This window comes from Panthera leo, chromosome D2, assembly GCF_018350215.1.
Source record: "Panthera leo isolate Ple1 chromosome D2, P.leo_Ple1_pat1.1, whole genome shotgun sequence".
Classification (NCBI taxonomy): domain Eukaryota; kingdom Metazoa; phylum Chordata; class Mammalia; order Carnivora; family Felidae; genus Panthera; species Panthera leo.
This window is the reverse complement of record NC_056689.1, coordinates 60,126,607-60,148,653: the sequence shown is the minus strand read 5'-3', so window position 1 is coordinate 60,148,653 and position 22,047 is coordinate 60,126,607. Positions and strand designations below refer to the sequence as shown.

Here is a 22,047-nt window from a genome sequence, read left to right as displayed (position 1 = left end):
AATAAAGTATGAACTTTAGTTAATACAGTACATAAATACTGGTTCATTAATTGTGACAAATGTAACATACTAAACTGTTAATAATGGGAGAAAGAAACTTGGCATGGAGTGTATGGGAACTTCATTACAACTTCTCTCTAAATCTAAATCTATTCTAAAAAGTTTATTTTAAAAAGTAAAGAAAATATGCAAAAGCACTTTATAAACTGTGAGGTTCTACTCAACTGTAAAATACTGCATAATTTAGTAGATTTAGTTTTTTATGTAGACTGCTGGTAGGTAGGCAGTCATTTTAATAGCTCATATAACAGAGATGGCTTGAAGAGTTAAGTTCTGGTGTGGAAGAGTCTAGCCCCCAGAAACATCCCAGCTGTTTCCTGCCAGCTGGTGCCTCATGTCTGACTTTCAATAGAGTTGATTCTCTTTGTATAATTATCTCTCTCAACCTGTCAGTTTTACTAAAAGAACAATTAGTTTTTAAAAAGAGGCTCTCTGCAGTTACATGCTTTAAGACTGCAAAACGTGAACTGTAAGGCATGGATATAGCTATTTATTGGGTCCATTTCCTAACTGGCTGAAATAGATCTGATTTCTACTCCCAACTTCAAATGTAGGAACAGACAGACACTCAGAGATAGAATACAGCAAGTGTACCCAACTCCTGCCAACTCCTATTCTGCCCTGGAAAAAAAAAGAAGAAGAAGAAGAAGAAAGCAAGAGTCCCAGAAGTGCAGGAAATTGTTTCTCAGACGAAAGACAACACTTCCTTTCCCAGAACAATCCATCTCCCACACTGACATCCTGCTCCTGCTATATTTACCCAACCCAAATCTGCCGATGATATACTTCCAGCTGCACTCCTGCCACATGGTCCTGTCACTCAGCCACTGCACTCTGAGGGGACTCTGTCCAGAGGGCAGAGCCTAGAAATCACTACACACTAATCCACGCTTCCTCTATCGGTAGCCTTCAGAGTAAAGTGAGACAAAATACGGACAGTATTACTCCCTGTTTATTTTGGAAGTGACTGGGGAGACAAGAGGTACTTTATTTTATATAGTTGCTAATTTTGACTGCTCTCATGGTAGCCAGTGGAGGAGCCTGAACAATGAAGGGGTTGAAATGGGAGGTTAAAAATAACTCTGTTAATGCTAGCTGCCCAAAAAGCATCACTTAATAGCCTCTTCCACCCCAACCTACTATGATCAGGCTCTCAAGTCACCTTATTACAGGGTAAACTCACCGGTTTTGAGTAGATGAATCTAAGGAGTCAAAGATGAGTCCATTTTATTCACCTCACCTCACCTTACCTTGTAGCATACTCTACTGAAAGGGGAAAACCCAAACACTGTACTCGGTAAAGGTAAATGCTAGAGCTGACTCCCATTTTCCTATTTTAGCAGCTCTGTATTCTTGGTCCTTCCCTTCCACTTCTGTATTCCCAGTCCCAAGTCCTTTTCTTTTGTTCCTTTCTGTTCATTCCTCCTTACTTTCTGCCTCTCTACTTGCTTTTCTTTTCTTTGCTTACTTATCTCTTTTTCTTTTAATTTACCATGGGCAAGATTCCCTCAATAAAACATAACTGATAGCGGTGCCTCGGTGGCTCAGTCGGTTAAGCGTCCGACTTCAGCTCAGGTCATGATCTCACAATCCGTGAGTTCGAGCCCCGCGTCGGGCTCTGTGCTGACAGCTTGGAGCCTAGAGCCTGCTTCAGATTCTGTGTCTCGCTCTCTCTCTCTGCCCCTCCCCTGCTCATGCTCTCTCTGTCTCAAAAAAATAAACGCATTTAAAAAAAAAAAAAACATAACTGATAGCTGATAAGGCTTTCATTAGTAATATCATACCATTAGCCTACTGTCTACAGTAACAGCAAAGAACCTGAGACTCAAGAGCAATACCTCTCTCTCTGCCTTTTCTTTTTTTTAAATTTTTTAATGTTTTATTTATTTGTAAGAGAGAGAAAGAGACAGAGTGAGAGAGGGGGAGGGGCACAGGGAGAGGGAGACACAGAATCCGAAGCTAGGCTCCAGGCTCTGAGCTGTCAGAGCCCAACACAGGGATTGAACTCACAAACCATGAGATCATGACCTCAGCCGAAGTTGGATGCTTAACTGAGCCACCCAGGCACCCCACTCTGCCTTTTCTTTTAAGGAGGTTCAGTCATGCATATGAATCAGATCCTTCAAGGAAATGAAAGGAAAACAGAGGCAAAAGGAAAGATGCAGAGACAAAAACAGGGAAAGAGAGAAAAGGGTGATAATAAGAATGGGGAAATATTTTTCTAAACTTTTCTCTCTTAACTGGACTAAGGGCATCACCAAACTACAGATTTTAAAAAACTAAAGAAGGGGGAAACAAAAAAACAGAGAAGGGACCCAGCTTCACATGACTATTCCCAGTCTGGCTTAGAGAAGAAGCATTTATGCCGTTGGCTGAGGGGAGAACAAATGCCACTAGGTGATGTTACCATATCCTAAGAAATTACTAAGCCCCTAGTCAACCCTCAGGAGATAAACCTTTTTCTGATTTTGAAATCTCTCTTTAGTTAGTATTTTTTAAAGAAGCATCACCAAAGTCATAAAGAAATAAAAACTTTTAGGGTATACGATTGTGTTTCTTAGAAAAGAAACTCTTGGGGTGCATGGCTGACTCGGTAGAGCATGAGACTTTTGGTCTCTGTGGAGTTCAAGCTCCATACTGGGCATAGACATTACTTTAAAATAAAATCTTCACAGCGAAGGAAACAATCAGCAAAACTAAGGCAACCGACAGAATGGGAGAAGATATTTGCAAATGACATATCAGATAAAGGGTTAGTATCCAAAATCTATAAAGAACTTCTCAAACTCAACACCCAAAAAACAAATAATCCAGTGAAGAAATGGGCAAAAGACATGAATAGACACTTCTCCAAAGAAGACATCCAGATGGCCAACTGACACACAAAAAAATGCTCAACCTCACTCATCATCAGGGAAATACAAATCAAAACCACAATGAGATACCACCGTACACCTGTCAGAATGGCTAACATTAACAACTCAGGCAACAACAGATGTTGCCGAGGATGTGGAGAAAGAGGATCTCTTTTGCACTGTTGGTGGCAATGCAAGCTGGTGCAGCCACTCTGGAAAACAGTATGCAGGTTCCTCAAAAAACTAAAAATAGAACTACCCTATGACCCAGCAATTGCACTACTAGGCATTTATCCACAGGATACAGGTGTGCTGTTTTGAAGGGACACATGCACCCCCATGTTTATAGCAGCACCATCAACAATAGCCAAAGTATGGAAAGAGCCCAAATGTCCATCAATGGATGAATGGATAAAGAAAATGTGGTGTATATATATGCAATGGAGTATTACTTGGCAATCAAAAAGAATGAAATCTTGCCATTTGCAACTACGTGGATGGAACTGGAGGCTATTATGCTAAATGAAATTAGAGAAAGACAAAAATCATACAACTTCACTCATATGAGGACTTTAAGAGACAAAACAGATGAACATAAGGAAAGGGAAACAAAAATAATATAAAAACAGGAAGGGGGACAAAACAGAAGAGACTCATAAATATGGAGAACAAACTGAGGGTTATTAGAGGGGTTGTGGGAGGGGGGATGGGCTAAATGGGTAAGGGGCACTAAGGAATCTACTCCTGAAATCATTGTTGCACTATATGCTAACTAATTTGGATGTAAATTTTAAAAAATAAAAAATTAAATTAAAAAAAGTAAACCAATTTTTGATACCTTAAAAAATAAAATAAATAAACAAACAAATGTTGAAAAAAAAATTCACCATCAGTTGACTTAATTAAATGTTTTGACACCAGTTAGGCAAAGAGAACACTAAAACAACCTCTGGTGGCGGAACAAGCCAATCTTTTCCTTCCCTTTGGAGCTTTTAGAGGAAGACTACTACCAACGTAAAGATTTCTATTCTCTGCCTTCTGTTACTGCATGCACACAAGTTGATTCTTGAGCTGTAGCCTACTTAGGACCCTGGCAAAGTCTTCCATTTTCTGAGTACCCAAGAGTTCTACCAAATGCTCATTTCCTTCCTTACAGAGAACCTAGAGAATGGAATGAGTCTTTTTTTTTTGTTTGTTTACTTCTTTTTTTATTTTTAAGAGAGGCAGAGAGAAAGGGAGACAGAGCATCCCAACCAAGCTCCACACCATCAGCACAGAGCCCACATGGGACTTGAACCCACAAACTGTGAGATCATGACCTGAGCCAAAACCAAGAGTCAGACTCTTAACCAACTGAGCCACCCAGGCACCCCTGGAATGAGTCTTAAAACCTCTGAGATGAGACTGATTAAGATGCCAATCTTGGGCTCCCTTGGGAGGATTAATGAGCCATATTTGGATTCTGGCAACAGAAATCCATTTTCCCTTGCTTACTTTCCCCACGATGCTTCTGACCAAGTGAGCCAAACCAAGAACTTCTCTTCCTTGGCCAGAGGGAACCAGGATCCTCTGCAAGCATCACCAGGCTCTGGTCACAAAAAGTATGTGGCTATGGTAGGTATTAATGATGTACCTTGGCAGTAGGCTAATCTCAGAAAAAAAGAGGCAAAGGAGGGGCACCTGGGTGGCTCAGCTGGTTGAGCACTGACTTTGGCTCAAGTCATGATCTCATTGTTCATGAGCTCAAGCCCCACGTGTCGGGCTCACTGCTGTCAACAAAGAGCCCGCTTTGGATCAGATCCTCTGTCTCCCTCTCTCTCTGCCCCCACCCCGCTTGCACTCTCTTGCTCTCAAAAATAAATACACATTGGGGCGCCTGGGTGGCTCAGTCGGTTGAGCATCCGACTTCGGCTCAGGTCACGATCTCACTGTCCGTGAGTTTGAGCCCTGCATCGGGCTCTGTGCTGACTGCTCAGAGCCTGGAGCCTGTTTCAGATTCTGTGTCTCCCTCTCTCTCTGACCCTCCCCCATTCATGCTCTGTCTCTCTCTGTCTCAAAAATAAATAAACGTTAAAAAAAAAATAAAATACACATTAAAAAAGAGAGAGACACAGAAGAAAGAACTACTCTTTAAGTTCAGAACACACTAAGCTATCAAGCAAAGAATAGGTCACCGATCTTTTTGTGGAATATATTTGTATTTCAACATCCACTCCAACTTTCTCTTTTAGAAATATCTTAACCACTGTTTAATTGCTTCACTGTCTCACTGTATCTTTTTCTGCCCTTGAAAATCCTAGAAATACTTTTCCTAAGGAAAAAGGGCATCTCTAAAGGGCATTCTCTGAGAACCCAAGGTTCCCAAAGGCTACTTCTAAATAAGGGTGCTTTCTCTGGGATTCAAAAGATAAATATATGATGGGATACTCTACCAATCTGAAACCAAATCCTACCCAAAGTTACATGGGTTTTGATACTTCTTTCCTCACATGAGGCTTGTGGACTAAAGACAATGGGTTGCTACTAAAAAACATTCATATAGCTCAGTCGGTTAAGCGTCCGACTTCAGCTCAGGTCAGGATCTTGCAGTTCATGGGTTCGAACCCACATCAGGCTCTCTGCTGTCATCACACAGCCCACTTTAGATTCTCTGTCTCCCTCTCTTTCTGGCCTTCCCACTGCGCACGCACATGTACGTGCAATCTCTCTCTCCCTCTCTCTCAAAAATAAACATTAAAAAACCCCAAAACATTCATACCATTTTTGAGGTGGGACTACTAGATCTAAACTATAGCAAAGGACTTTCCTCATTCTGTTAGCATTTTAGCTAAGCAACCATTAACATCTTTGTTTTGTGCTCCTAGACTTCAAAATGCTAACAACTATGTCAGAGACCCAAGACTGAGAGCTGAATTTTATTGGCATATTTTATTAGAAGCTAATTTTATTAGAAAAGGTAAACAGCCATTGATATCTTATCCTATGGTACAATTTTTGTTAGTTCAGTTCTGAGATGCACAGATTGGCTAATCACAAGTAAATATAAATGGGCTAATTGAGCCCTAGGATATCCAAGGCTCTAAAGCAGCTAAGTAAACTTCCATCCACTTGGCTACTGCTGCCAGGCAGCCAGGGCTAGGGCAGAGGATGGGGGTGGGATAGACAATGCAGACAAACACCACTGCTATTCTTCTGACCACCCCAGAACCTCTTTCAGCACAGGGCATACAACAATTTCCTGAGGTCACATGTGGAAGACGGGCAGACTTCAAACCAATGCCCAGCTGTCCACTCAAATTCCAGGGCTTCTCAAATCACCAACCCACTAGACCATAAACTTTATGAGGACAGGAACTGTGTCAGCCTCCTCGAAAACCAGGTCCCTAATACCTATTCAATGTCTGGCACACATTAAGCACTCAAGAAATATCTACTAACTGAATATATAAATGAATTTCTGCCAAGGGCAAACTTCTTGGAGAAGATGCTATTTTGGAGTCTTTCCAGAATAAATGATTCCATCCTCAACTCACGAAAAGGACTCAAAAGCATGGCCAAGCCATGTGTAACACAACACGCTATCCCCCTTTCCCTGAACAATTAGCTTAACATCACATAAAAGGGATCAAGTACAAGGTGCAAAGTGACTAGTCATCCACAGTCCTATTTCCTTGGGAAAGAATACTTATTCTAACATTCTCTAGGGATGTTATGACTCAAATGGTCTCAAATTAATCTCTGCTTTGCAAAAGCTGCTTCATCCAGAGAGAAACAACCATATTAAAAGAACTGCTTCAGCCATAAAAAAGAAGGAAATCCTGCCATTTGCAACAACATGGGTGGCCCTTGAGGACCTTATACTAATTGAAAGAAGTCAATTTCAAGAGAAAGAAATAATGTATCTCACTTATATGTGGAATCTATAAAAAAGTCAAATTCATAGAAACAGAATGGTGCTTACTAACGGGCTGGTTGGTAAGGGAAATGGGAAGATGTTGCTCAAAGAGTATAAACTTCTAGGGGCGCCTGGGTGGCGCAGTCGGTTAAGCGTCCGACTTCAGCCAGGTCACGATCTCGCGGTCCGTGAGTTCGAGCCCCGCGTCAGGCTCTGGGCTGATGGCTCGGAGCCTGGAGCCTGTTTCCGATTCTGTGTGTCCCTCTCTTTCTGCTCCTCCCCCGTTCATGCTCTGTCTCTCTCTGTCCCAAAAATAAATAAAAAACGTTGAAAAAAAAAATTTAAAAAAAAAAAAAAAAAAAAAAAAAAAAAAAATAAACTTCCAGTTATAAGGGGTGCCTGGGTGGCTCAGTTGGTTAAGCATCTGACTCTTGCTTTCAGCTCAGGTCATGATCTCACGGTCATGAAATCAAGCCCCATGTCGTCAGGCTCTACCCTGAGCATGGAACCTGCTTGAATTCTCTCTCTCCCTCTCCTTCTGCCCCTCCCCAGCTTGTACACCTCTCTCAAACAAACAAACAAAACCTTCCAGTTATAAGATGAAGAAGTTTTGAGGATCTAATAAGATAGCATGGTGACAATGGTTTAACAATACTGTATTACAAACTTGAAAGTTGCTGAGAGTAGATTTTAAATGTTCACACACATACAAATTAAAATTATGCAAGGAGATGGATGTGTTAATTAACCTTATTGTGGTAATAAATTCGCAAAGTATACTTGTATTAAATCATCACACAGTACAGCTTAAACTTACATAACGTTCTGTCAATTATATTTCAATAAAGCTGAGGGGAGAGGAATAAAATAACATGTAATAGTAGATCTTTAAATAAATAGATAACAGAAAAGATAAGATGATAGACAGATAGATATGCTTTTCTGAAATCAAAGCTGATAAGAATAAAACGCAGGTCTAACAGTCCATTGGATCCCAAATATCAAGGGGGTTAAGTCACTTCACAGAGTCCTTCACGGAATGTCAAGAACTCAACACCCGGGGCGCCTGGGTGGCGCAGTCGGTTGGGCGTCCGACTTCAGCCAGGTCACGATCTCGCACTCCGTGAGTTCGAGCCCCGCGTCAGGCTCTGGGCTGATGGCTCAGAGCCTGGAGCCTGTTTCCGATTCTGTGTCTCCCTCTCTCTCTGCCCCTCCCCCGTTCATGCTCTGTCTCTCTCTGTCCCAAAAATAAATAAATGTTGAAAAAAAAAAAAAAAATTAAAAAAAAAAAAAATTTAAAAAAAAAAAAAAAGAACTCAACACCCTCTTTGACTCCTTGCCCAAGAAAAATAACATTGCAGAGAGACAAATTCAAAACAGTGCTAGAACAGAAGTAAATCATAAGCTCTCCCCATCAAAGCTTTCAAACTTTTTTGACCATGACATACAGAAAGAAATATAGTTTACACTAAAACTCAGAATACATCATTTCTAACTGAAACAAAAGTTCCCCCAAATAATACTTATCCTTACTATGTGTGATGCATGGATACTTTCTATTCTATTCTTTTTTTAACCTCCCTTCATAATGGAAGCTTGTAACAGAAAACAGGGAAGTGCTCAAAGGGATTGCATCAAAGGAACAAAGGAACAAGTTTAAAGGGGCAAAACTCAAAATGATTTGAGCACCAAAAATAATCAAAAAGGTAATGAATTATAAAACACTGAATAAATAAAAATTCACAAGCCCCCAAAATGGAAGGAAAATCCTCATTTGCCACCATTAGTGGTCATCATTAACACTAACTCCTTACTCTGAAAGTTGGCAATTAAAAGAATTAAAGCATTTTCCCTGCCTTTTTAGGAGAAACTATGGTTCATCCTCCAGTTTATGAAGGTAAGTGATTCTTTACAGGGAATGCCAGTTAATAAACGTAGAAACAAATGACAGAATTAGAAAGTCATCGTTTTGCGAACAACACTGAAATAGATGACTGGCAAAAATTCATTAGCAGATGATCATTAAGTAAAAGGTGCCAAATTATTACTTCAGATTACTTACTAATTACAAATAGAAAAATTAATTCATTTTACAATGAGGAAATGTGGCAATCACAACCAGAAGCAAGTAATCAAACTTACCACCACCTTAGCAGGATCATCCTGACAGTATATACTTCCTGTGATGATATAATATGAAATACACAATATCATCTACAAAGTACTCTTGCCAAAAATGTTTAACCTGCATTAAATTAAGCCTTTAATCCTAACTTCTAGAATATAGGAAATACATGAGATAGAGAAGCAAGTTAAATGATACCACAAGGACACAGACGAACCCAGAACATACAACATTCTAAAGATAAATGGCCTAGTCTCTTCAAAAACTCAATGCCTAGAGAATTAAAAAAAAAAAGAAAAAAGGTGAAGAAAACTGTATTAGATTTTAAAAGTCTACAGAGATATAACTACTTAATGAAATGAGAATTTTGCTTGGATTTTGGTTTATAAAAACTGCTATAGCAATAAAAGGCAGTTTGGAGGCAAATCGGAAATTTTTAATATGGACTGGTATTAGCTAATACTGGTAAATTATTAAGTTTCTTAAGTGTGATAATGGTACTATGATTATGCAAGAGAATGTCCTTATTTAGGATGAATGCTGAAGTATTCAAGGGTAAGATGCCAACATGTCTGAAACTTATTTTCAAGTAGCTTATAAAAAATAATACACACAGGGGCACCTGAGTGGCTCAGTGGGTTAAATGTCCAACTTCGGCTCAGGTCATGCTTTCATAGTTTGTGAGTATGAGCCCCACGTCAGGCTCTGCACTGATAGCTCAGAGCCTGCTTCGGATTCTCTGTCTCCCTCCCTCTCTCTGCTCCTCCCCCACTCATGCTTTCTCTCTCTCTCAAAAAATAAATAAACGTTTAAAAAATAATAATAATACGCACATAGTGACTCTGTCGGTTAAGCATCTGACTCATGAGATTGAACCCCATACTGGGCTCTGTGCTGACAGCTTGGAGCCTGCTTGGGATCCTCTGTCTCTCTCTCCTGCACGTGCTCGCACACATTCTCCTCTCTCTCAAAATAAACAAATAACCATTAAAAAAAAAAAAAAAGCAAATATGGCTAAATGTTAATAGTAAGTATGAAAATAAATGTGCGGAAGTTTAAAATTTTTCACAATAAAAAACTGAGGAGAGGCGCCTGGCTCAGGTCACGATCTCACAGTTCGTGGATTCAAGCCCCGTATCAGGTTCTGTGCTGGCAGCTCAGAGCCTGGAGTCTGCTTTGATTCTGTGTGTCCCTCTCCCTCCCTGCCTCTCCCCCACTCACACTCTGTCTCTCTCTCAAAAATAAACATTAAAAAAAACTTAAAAACAAACAAAAAAAACTGAGAAGAAAATGCTGTGTGACCCTTTAAAATGATTTCACAATCCACTAACAGAATGCAACTTGCAATCTGAAAGATACCACTCTAGCCCAAGGTAGAACAGTCAGAATAGTATCTTAGCTCTCACTTTATCATCAATTTGGAGCTAGTTTTCTTAAACCTGTTGTTTGCCCAAAGAGAAGAAGGAGCCTTCATGAAAAAGCTCATGTGGAATGAAGCTTTCTTAACAAACTTTCCCTGTTAGGAGTCTCCCAAGTTTTGTATTTTTTTCTACCAATTAGTAACTCACTTTATTTGAAAGGAAAGAATAATCAGTGGAAAAATCCCTACCAGTATCAGGGAAATTTCATTTGCCCCTACTTTTGGAGGATTTTTCCCAATTCAAGGCCCATCACAGATAACACTGAAGTCCTTTTGATCCTTTTCCTCCCTAGTTAATGTTCCCAACTACCCTTAGCCTCCAGTTCCCAAGCTGCTTTCCAGGACACCTGGAAGCAAGCTGCATGGCTGAATGCAGAAAAACCCTTGCTCCCACACTACATCTGGCCCTGCCTTTCCACCAAATCATATGCCAATTTATTGCCCTCTGATGTACAGTCTATCAGGCCACTTCCTGGATGCTCCCACTTCACACTGGGCCAGAAACCCAAGGCAATAATGTGAGTTCTACAAATGGGCAAGTAATTGCTCAATAAGCGTGGAACAAGGAAAGGTCAGTTGTGATGTGTGCACATGTGGCAGCTCTTCACAACTCAACCTACAGTGGTAACAGAAGGCTGGTGTTACAGAAGAGGTATGCAGGAAGAAGCCAGACAACAGGCAGCCATGAGTGCTTGTCCATCTAAGTCTTCAGGATCTCCAAAGACCAAAGTAAAGAAACAAAAGCCTTAAACCTGCTAAGGAGCATCTTATCTTCTGGTTTCCAGAAGCAAAACTAAGAACTTAGGGTAGTCACTGCTCTCCATCAACTACCCTTTCTTAATGAGGTGATCTGAGCTGAAATGACTGAATCTTCATTTTCCTGTATACGCAGCTCTATCTTTTAATGAATGCCAGGAGAGAAAAGACAAATGCATTCATCCTTTCCGTAAACATATCCAATATCACTTTAAAAACTACGGTGACCAATTAAGCATCTATGAACATAGAGAGGTGGTTAGAAAAGGCAAGGCTGAGACAAATAACTCTTTACTATCTCTAATCAAAACTGCACTTTGAATTTCAAACATTTGGCTTCTTCGGAAACTCTCTTGGCACTTACTCTGAATTTGAGTGGGTGGAAAAGAAGAAAGAGACTCTGCCTGCATCCTTGTTAAAAACAAAGCAGCAGCTGGCTTTTCCTCTTTTTATTCATCTGACTGCTGTCATGGCAAGCTGGGCACATACTCAGAGAGAAATTTCAGGCCTCAAGAGGTGGCTGTGCCAGAGAGGACAACGGCAATGACAACAACACCAGCAACTTTGACACCCACTTCAGACCACACTGTCACACTGTCCCTTAACCTCTCCTAGAAAAAAATTAGGTTCCTTTGCCTCTGCTTCTGAACCAAGCTATTAAGAATGCCTTTTTGGGGGCACCTGGGTGGCTCAGTCAGTTAAACATCCAACATCAGCTCAGGTCATGATCTCACAGTTCATGAGTTCGAGCCCTGCATCGAGCTCTGTGCTGACAGTGTGGAGCCTGCTTGGGGTTCTCTCTCTCTCTAACTCTCTGCCCCTCCTCCACTCACACTTTTTCTCTCTCTCCCAAAAATAAATAAACTTAAAAAAAAATGTGCTTTTTATCATAACCCACTTTCAGATACATGTAGTGGAAAATGTGCCAGCAGACCAGTTCTGATGGCTAAATGTGTTTAAATATTACGGACAGAAAAAGGGAGAGCTGGGCTCATAAGAAGCCAGACTATGCAGAGCTGCTGCTTCTCAAGAAAGTCTTCATTTTCTAATCTCTAAGACAAATAAATGTTTGGAAGAGCTTCTTGGTTTAGAAGTGTCAAATCAGGAGGATTCAGATCATTTGGGTAAGGCCCCAGGAAAAGAAATGACAAAGTCATCAAAATACACCTCTCAGAGTCACCTTCTTGATATGAATATTATATGGGGAAAAAAGAATCCCAGTACCTTTATTTTCTCTTACTGTGCTGAAATGCCACTCAAGCTACCAAGATTCTAAGGTCAGTCTGACTCAAATTCAGGTCACATCCTAATGTGTTTTTCAACAATCTCCAAACTAATACAATCTTTTATTATAGAACAAAAAAGTCAAAAAGGGCACAAGAAATACTTATGTAAGTGTGCCCAACCTTGTTCTTCCAACACTCAAACCATTACATGAATTTGTCTGCCAGATGTTATCATACACACTTGGTTCTTTCAGTCTCCACTTAGGCCTTGAACAATTCACAAGCTCAATTCCAAGTGAGACAAAGCTAATGACTCATTCGACCTTCTTCTCATGCTTACTAACAATGATATATTGCTTACTACTCCCTAAACTACAGACCTCTACAGAAAAAATTAAGGTATGCATTCAATCAGTATGGGAGATGATAACTCTAGGAAAAATATTTTTCAAATAATGTACCCTTAGTCAATCTTTTTCCTTACAGAAACTACTAAAGTCTCTTTTCCTGACACCTTCCCATGTTCTAAATTAAACAGATTAAACTTGAGGTATGAGGCATCCTTGAACAGTTTTGCTTCTTCTTAGAAGGGTATTTCTAAGAGACCTAACCCAGACAGATGTTAAGTCATCATTCTTCCCAGGTTGGCTTCCAGACTCTGTTTAAATGTTCTCTGCAAACCTCTAGAGGTTACATGGATTCAAATCTCCTAGCTCAGACTGTGAATTCACAAAGCTTGAGACAGACAGTACTCTACAGGTGTGTTTGTCCAGGATAAACTATATTTAAATAAACTCCTGATACATCTACTTTCTCCAACCACCTGCTTCTCCCTCTTAAACTCAAGGATGCCATATCTTACTGTCCAGTAAAAAGAAATATCCTCTCCTTCAGAGTTACTCTAGGCAAACCACCAATGTCTTTGGGAATATCTAAACTCTGACCAGAACTGCTTTATAGGAGAAAGCCAAATAAGAAAATGTATAAGCTATAATTTTTGTTCATTTCTTTGGCTTGTTTGTTACAAGACATGAAAAGATGGCAACAGACTGCCCTCATTCACTACCAGCTATTCCATGCCTGATAGGGAACCATATGGCGTAGAATACAGGCTACAAAAGTTAGCCTTGGAATGGTCAGCTAGAGCTGCTAGTCTTGTAAAACCAGTGGCTATGAGGGCAGGAAGTCTGTTTACCATTATAGACCCAATCCCTAAGTGCCTAATCAAAATGCCTAGACCATAGCAGATATTCAATAAATAATGGTTAGAAGTAATCCAATAAGCCAGATCCAGAAGGAATTCAAATCTTGTTGAACCCCAGCAAAAAAAGATCCAAGAAGCTAGAACAGTTCCATAGTTAATACAGGTGCTTACACTAGGCCTCAAGACCATCTTAGTCTTATGCAAATACCCCCAATCCTCATAGGTCCTTGGAATTAAAAATGTCTAGGGTTAAATCTCCAAAGGCAAACCCACTACCCACTCCACCCTATCCCCACCATCTCCAAACACAAACACCACTAAGTGTACCTCAAGCTCTGGCCCTAAAGTCTTTAAAGTTATTAAGAGGTAATCCCTGGGGCATCTGGGTGGCTCAGTCAGTTAAGCATCCAACTACAGCTCAGGTCACATCTTGCGGCCCATGAGTTCAAGCCCCACATCAGGCTCTGTGCTGACAGCTCAGAGCCTGGAGCCTGCTTCAGATTCTGTGTCTCCCTCTTTCTCTCTCTGCCCCTCCCTCTTTCTCTCTCTGCCCCTCCCTCGCTCTCTCTCTCTCTCTCAAAAATAAATAAACATTAAAAAAAATTAATGGGGTGCCTGGGTGGCTTATTCGGTTAAGCATTTGACTCTTGGTTTTGGCTCAGGTCATAATCTCATGGTTTGTGAGTTCAAGCCCAGGATCGGGCTCTGTGCTGACAGCACGGACACTGCTTGTGATTCTTTCTCTCCCTCTCTCTCTGCCCTTCCCCTGCTTGTGCTCCCTCAAAAAATAAATAAATAAACATAAAAAGAAAAAAAAAAAAGAGGTAATCCCTTAAGAAAAGATTCTGGTTGTGATACTTTTAGACTATTCCACTCTCTCTGCTTTAAGCCAAAATTTTCCTGGGGCACCTGGCTGGCTCAGCCCGAAGAGCATGAGACTCTTGATCTCAGAATCATCAGTTCAAGCCCCAACATTGGGTATAGAGATTACTTAAATAAATAAAATTTTAAAAAATAAAAAAAATAAGCCAAAAATTTCCTGGAAAAGAACCTCTTTAAAATGATCTGAGTTTAAAGACCAAGGACAAAGGCAGCCTAAATCTGGAGGCAAATGACCATAGCCAAACACCACAAATCATAACTGACTAGGAGCCCTTCCCATGAAGCTATACTGGATGAGGGCACTAAGGCTGCAAGGACTTGTCTAGTTGGGGAACAAAGGGATAAAAAACCACAGACCATGTTGGCTAGAAGGATTCCTCTAAACCGCTTACTTTTTTCAGACCTAAAATCAGGAGTAGTACCAAATATCCTGATATTTCACTTTCCCTTTAACCCTCCATCCCATGCCACAGGTCTAACGATCTGATCTAGCTGTGAGACTGAAGATAACTTCAATATGCAAGAGCCCCCACAAGATCTCTAGAAGGATAAAAGGAAACGTGTCTTAGGAATCTAAGCCCATGTTAGAGCTTGGACAGATGTAAGAGAGAGGCAGTAGTCCTGCCCCTAAGGCCAAGACACCCCAGCCCTGCAGGCAGCACAGAGTTAACTACCCACCCGCTTTGAGAAGCACAAAGGTACATCACTGCAACATGCCTAACATTTACATTGCCTCTCTCTGCTCATTAAACAGGTTTTGGTTAAATAATGAACAAACTGTATTACAGACTCCGATGAGAATTCCAAAATTATAAATCAACTGGGAAAGCCCAACGGGGCAGACAGACAGGGAGGGGGGAGAAGGATAATATTGACTAATATAAAGGGCGCAGCTTGACAGTGGATATTCCTGCCACACCTGATCAAACACACTCCGTGGGGGGAGGGGAAAGAGAGCAAGAGAGGGGAGATGGGACAAGACAGCCTGAAATTTGCATCCGGAAAAGATTAAAACGGATTCTTTGGGGATAGAGAAAATACATAATATATATTACTATAAATGCAAAACTGTACTAAAAGCTAACTCAAATGTCAAAGATTACAGCTTGAATAAATTTAAATATAAAAGCCATGTGCTTTTTGAGTTAATGAGAGAGACATAAAAGGACAAACTGGGCCAAGAGGCTGAAGAGAGCCTTATGCTGCCTTTGCTGGGTAATGGGTTCAAAGCACAGCAGCAACTATAATCGGAGGCTTCCCTCCACTGCTCTGAGTCCTGAGGAAGAGCTGGCAAATCCCATCACTCCTCCAGCCTACATTTTCTATTTCTAAAAATTAAGATGTAATTCACACGCCATAAACCTTACCCTCTTAAAGTGTACAATTCAGTGTTTTTAAATATATTCAAAGTTGTACAACCATCACCACTATCTAATTCTAGGACATTTTCATCACCCCAAAAAGAAACCCTATACCTATTTGCAGTCCCTCCCTATACCCCCACCCAAACCTGGTAACCACACATCTGCTTTAACTCCTTCAGAATAACTTCCTAAAAGGATTCCAAAGAAGGCTTAAAGACCAAATGAGGGGTAGCAGTCAAGTCTCACTGGTGGTAAACTAAGGCTTTATCCAAAATAGCAACATGCAAACTCTACTCTTAGGCACCCTGTATCTTCCAAGTGCAACTATCATTTTAGATTTGGTATTAGACTATTTTATTACTCTAAATGCTACAGGGCATATAGTTGTCATGCAGTTTGGGCAAATACTGACTGCAAATGTAGTCCAGAGACATGTATCTGGGAGAATAACTGGTATGGACTTAGCCAACCTGATTAGAGACAAAGGACTTATTTCTTTCACAATACTCAGATAATACTCCTGGACAAGTAGGTAGTGTTTATCTATCTTATTTATTTATCTATCTTATCCTCTGTTTATAAGAAAAAAAAAATCATTTTGGTTTACTATGTCCAATCAACTACCCATTTCCAATAGTGGTATTCTTTTTTTTTTTTTTTTTAAGCATTTATTCATTTTTGAGAGTGAGAGAAAGAGAGATCGTGAGCAAGGGAGGGGCAGAGAGGGAGGGAGACACAGAATCTGAAGCCTAGGGCTCCGAGCTGTCAGCACAGAACCTGATGCAGAACTCAAACTCACAGAATGTGAGATCATGACCCGAGCTAAAGTCAGACGCTTAACCAACTAAGCCACCCAGACGCCCACAACAGTGATATTCTTAACCAACCAAGGTAGCAGATAGCCTAGAAAAAAGCAAATAGAAAGCCTCTGTAGGAATAGTCTAAACCCAAGTCGGTTTCATGAGTTAAACTTATTGGAAGTCCTAGAATTCCTGCCATGCCTCCAATCTAGGTAGGACACCATTCCCAGTCACACAGCACAGGCAATCCCTTCAGTTTCTCTCTCCAAATTCAAAACCCTTTCCCAGCCTCCTACCATTAGCAGGCTTCCAAGAAAGCAGTCCTCCTGACACTGCCAATCAGAAAAATCTGTTTGTCTCAGTAAAAGAAACAAGAAATTGGTCATGGACCACAGAGTCCAGGACCACAGGGGCAGCTGACCCATAAACTTGCTTCCTCCTGGAAGCCAGCACTGTGAGGAGTCAGAACCAATCAGAAGACTATGAGATGTTCTATTTCGGGTCCACTGTGTCATTTTCTCAGGCAGGTAATATGTTAAAACCTAAGAACAATGGGCAACCTTGGCAGGCACCATTTCAACATCTGCTCTGGTAAATACTACCAACTTCTTTCTTGCTCCAAAAGAAAGCTTGGCACCACCTAACCATGTCCTTAGTACCAGTGACAGAACTGGCTCCTCAGCACATTCTGGTTTTATTAGTTTCAAGTAGCAGATAATCTGGATTCCTGATTCAAAGATGTAGGAAAATTAAGCACAGACTCAACTTTGGCACCTCTTAGATGGTCTAGAAATCCCAAGTCCTGGACTGCACCACTCACCACAGATATAGTTCTCTTGAAACATGTCAGGGATATGTCAGGATAGAGAAAACAAGTGCGGGATATGGATGAGATGGCAAGCAGGAAATGTGGCTATATCAGGAAAACCTCACCATCTCAGCTCTTCAAGGTCTGTAGAGTGCCCAAAAGGCCAACAAGGCTACCCAGTCTGATCTCAGACATTTTAGGGTGTTTCTAACCACATATAATACCAATATTTCACAGTGTATAAATTGTGAAATGTTGTGTTTAATCCTCTTCACATCTCTTAGAAAGATAGTACAGTTGACCCTTTAACAACATAGGGGTTTGGGCACCAACACCCCTTACAGTTGAAAATCCATGTATAACTTTTGACTCCCTGAAAATTTAACTACCAATAGCCTGTTAACCAGAAGCCTTACTGATAACATAGTCAATTAATACATATTTTGTACGTCATATTATATACTTTATTCTTCTAATAAAGTAACTAGTGAAAAGAAAACATTATTAAGAAAGTCATAAGGAAGGGGCGTCTGGCTGGCTCAGTCGGTAGAGCATGTAATTGTTGCTCTCAGGGTTGTGGGTTCAAGCTCCAAGTTGGATGTACAGATTACTTGAAAATAAAATCTTCAAAAAAAAAGTCATAATGAAAAGAAAATACATTTATTTTACATACAATACTATTATTGTACTGTATTGACTGAAAAAAAAAAATCCACACATAAGTGAACCTACACAGTTCAAATCCATATTGTTCAAGGATCAACTACACTCTGAACTTTGGCCACCAAAAAGAGTTGTAAATACTTACTCACTACATTTTCTTTCCAATTGAGATATGTAAGCTTTATCTGTAAAGTCAAAAAAAAAAAAAAAAAAAAAAAAAAAAAAAAAGTCCATGCAAGTAGCCAACTTCCTAAAGCAGCCAAGTCACTTAAAGTACAGGCCACAAAATAAGAACATGCCACCTAATTGCAGCTTTAGCCCTGCTAACTGGCTAACAACCAACCACTCCCTCTATACTTGATCCTTGGCTAACATTTCCAATGCTTTTAAACTGAAAATGCTCCTTTAAAGAAAACATGCAGGGAACCTTTAGATAACTTCAGCCCATGTTTAAGAAAAGAAAAAGGAATTTTTCTCCAGATACTCTCCTACATTTCTCATGAAAGGAGAACACTGGTTTATTGTTTATTTACCTTGCAGAAGCCTAGAAACTAGGCTAAAAAACATTCCAGGAATACACATTGTAAAAGCCCTCTATGGTTGACAGAGGAACACAGCTCTGAGGCTTTCCCTTTCAGTCTATCTTTCCCCTTGAAAAACCCAAAGATGCTGAGATTTGCCTCCTCCTCCAACACATACCTATACATAACAGAAGGCACTTCCTGCATACAGTCTCCTCTAATTGTACGAACAGAAGCAATGCAGACCAGGGCACTAAACCAGGCCTGAGTTCTAGTTATGACTTCATCTCTCAGGATCAGTGTGACCTCAGCTAAATCACTGAAAATGTCTCTGGGCTTCAACTTCATTCATAAAAAGAGGACAACACCTGCTACGCCTCCTTCACAGAGTTGTGTAAAAGTTCAATAAGGTAATAAACATGGAAGCAGCTTTGAAAATTCTCAATACATGGAGGCGCCTGGGTAGCTCAGCTGGTTAAGTGTCTGACTTCAGCTCAGGTCATGATCTTGAGGTTCCTGGGTTCGGCCCTGAGTCAGGCTCTGTACTAACAGCTCAGAGCCTGGAACCTGCTTCAGATTCTGTGTCTCCCTCTTTCTGCCCCTCCCTCGCCCACTCTCTCTCTCTCTCAGAAATAAACATTTAAAAATTTTTTTAAAAAAATAAATTCTAAACATATAAATATTATATAAAGTTATTATGATTAGAAAAACGGGGAGTGAAAAAGGGAACACATGAAGACTGAAAGATCTGCATTACACAGAATTAAGGCCCTAAGTGATGACCTTCTATAAGACCAGAGTTTTGCTGCAAGTACTAAAAACTTGACTTGTGCCACCAAATGTAAAAAGACTTCCTACCTCACAGCATGCATGAGGTAGAGAAAGAAAGTAGTTAAAACAAAATAAAACCAAAAAATTACCAAAAATAACTTCATTATAACTCAAACAATAAAGGAAGCTTATTAATTGTATGAACACTGATTCCCCAGGAAAGTAGGACATCCTCCTAGGAACTCAAGGAAAAGGACCAGCAATGCAGTAAATCAGGGGCAAACTACATCCACAGGCCAAACCTGGCTTGTACCTGTTTTTTGGGTGGGGCGGGGGGGGGGAAGTATTTATCACTCTCTCAAGTATTATGTCTGCTTTTGAGGTACAACGGCAGAATGGAGTAGTTGCAGTTACTATGGTCTTCAAAGCCTAAAACATTTACTATATAGTCCTTTACAGAGAAAGTCTGTCCATCCCCGCAATAAAAACACATGTTCATTTTATCAGGATAAGTAATCCTACCTAGATGTGGGGACTTACCTGTTATATTGTTCAAAACCTCCTTTAGATGACTGAAACTATGCAGCAGAGGATCCCGTTCTTCATCCTATAACACATAGGTTAAAAAAAAAAGTCAGTATCAGACAAAGAGGAAAAAGGAAATAACAGACAGATCAAGGGTTCTTTGTCTGAATCCAATGATTAAGTTTTCCTTCTGAGGAAAAAAAAGTTAGCCATGGTTTAGTCTTCCAGTTCCCTGATGTCCTATTTTCAAAAAGATACTCTGGACTTACTTAAAATATAAATCCTGAAATATTAATCTATACCATGACCATAGCACTCAAGCTACCATAGATTGCCAAGGCCTTTACATGCTATGGTCTGAATGTTTATGTCCCCTCAAAACTGCTTTTTCTTTCTTTTTTTTTTTTTTTTTAATGTTTATTTTGGAGAGAGACAGAGTACAAGCAGGGGAGGGACAGAGAGAGCAGGAGGAGACACAAAATCTGAAGAAGGCTCCAGGCTCCGAGAGGTCAGCACAGAGCCCGATTCAGGGCTCAAACTCACAAACCATGAGATCGTGACCTGAGCTGAAGTCGGATGCTCAACCAACTGAGCCACCCAGGCGCCCCAATCCCCTCAAAACTTCTATGTGAAAATCCTAATGTCCAATATGATAAGAAGTAGAGCCTTTAAAGGATGGGTGATTAGGGTCTTCAGAAGGTGGGTAAGGGTTCTGCCCTCATGAATGGAACTAATATCCTTATAAAAGGGGCCCAAGAGAGCTTCCTTGCCCCTTCTATCATGTGAGGATATAATGAGAGGTCTGAGACCCAAAAGAGGGTCATCTGACCATGCTGCCATCCTGATCTTGAACTTCCAGTCTCCAGAACTGTGAGAAATAAGTTTCTCATTTATAAGCCACCTAATCTGTGGTATTTTGTTATAGCATCCCAATAGATTAAATTACATGTATTATTCTGTCTCTTCTCCTTCATACTCATTATATAATCGTACATGTTAATTTCAAAGACATTGCTGACTGCACTCTCACTTCTAAACAATTTTTTTTTTTAATGTTTGAGAGAGTGCAAGCACGTGCGTGAGTAGGGGTGGGGCAGAGAGAGAGAGAGAGAGAGAGAGAGAGAGACAGAATCCCAAGCAGGCTCTGTGCTGTCAGTGCAGAGCCCCACATGGGGCTTACCCCAAGACATGAGATCATGACCTGAGCCAAAATCAAAGGTCAGACGCGTAACAGACTAATCTACCCAGGCACCCCTAAACTATTTTTTTTAAGATTTTATTTTTAGGGCACCTGGCTGGTTCAGTCAGTGGGGCATGGGACTCCTGATCATGGGGTTGTAGGTTCAAGACCCACATTGGATGTAGAGACTACTCAAAAATAAAATTAAAAAAAAAAAAAAAAAAAAAAAGTCTTTGGAGCACCTAGCTGGCTCAGTCAGTAGAACATGTGACTCTTAATCTCAGGGTCATGAGTTCAAGCCCCACACTGGGCATGGAGCCTACTAAAATAATAATAATAAAATAAAATAAGGTTATTTTTAAGTAATCTCTACACCCAACGTGGGGCTGAAATTTACAACCCCAAGATCAAAAGTCGCATGTTCTACCAAATGAGCTAGCCAGGCACCACTAAACAATCCATTTTTATAAATGAACATAAGATATTTCCAAATATATATATATATATATATATATATATATATATATATATATATACATACATATATCTCCATCCATATCCACTGAGGTAGAAACGTCTAAACTTGTTTTTACAATTGTGCCAAAAACCGTTTTATACAACTGCACAAAAAATATCTTTGAACATACGTATACAACAAAGAAAGCCAGTTTTACAACTGGTAAGTTTCTTACTCATCTGATTGGCAAGACACGGCCTGCTTGATATACTCCTATTCCTAAGGAGTACCACCAAGTCACATTCCATGTACCATTTTGACAGTTAATTATAATCCTAGGGAATCTGAAGATAAGGCGTCTTTCTGACATTTTTAGGTATATTTAGGAGGTCCCAACTACTACCGTAAGTTGTCTACAAAAATAGCTAGAAGAAAAACAGTATCATCTTTTGGGTCCCAAAGCAAAAAAGGCAGCCTATAAATTTGATGCCAGTTGGAATAAAACAGAAGGGTCCTTGATACCAAGGACAACTCT

The 22,047-nt window shown here is 40.2% G+C and overlaps 1 protein-coding gene across 11 annotated transcripts in view; it reads right to left on the bottom strand.

Moving 5' to 3' along the window:
• GBF1 (golgi brefeldin A resistant guanine nucleotide exchange factor 1) overlaps positions 1–22,047 on the bottom strand; it is a 120,070-nt gene that overhangs the window by 85,300 nt on the left and 12,723 nt on the right. For all 11 annotated transcript variants that reach the window (XM_042909090.1, XM_042909089.1, XM_042909092.1 and 8 more), the window contains one exon: positions 19,891–19,957. In XM_042909090.1, the coding sequence (XP_042765024.1) occupies positions 19,891–19,957 (67 nt within the window). The remainder of the gene's footprint in view (positions 1–19,890; positions 19,958–22,047) is intronic.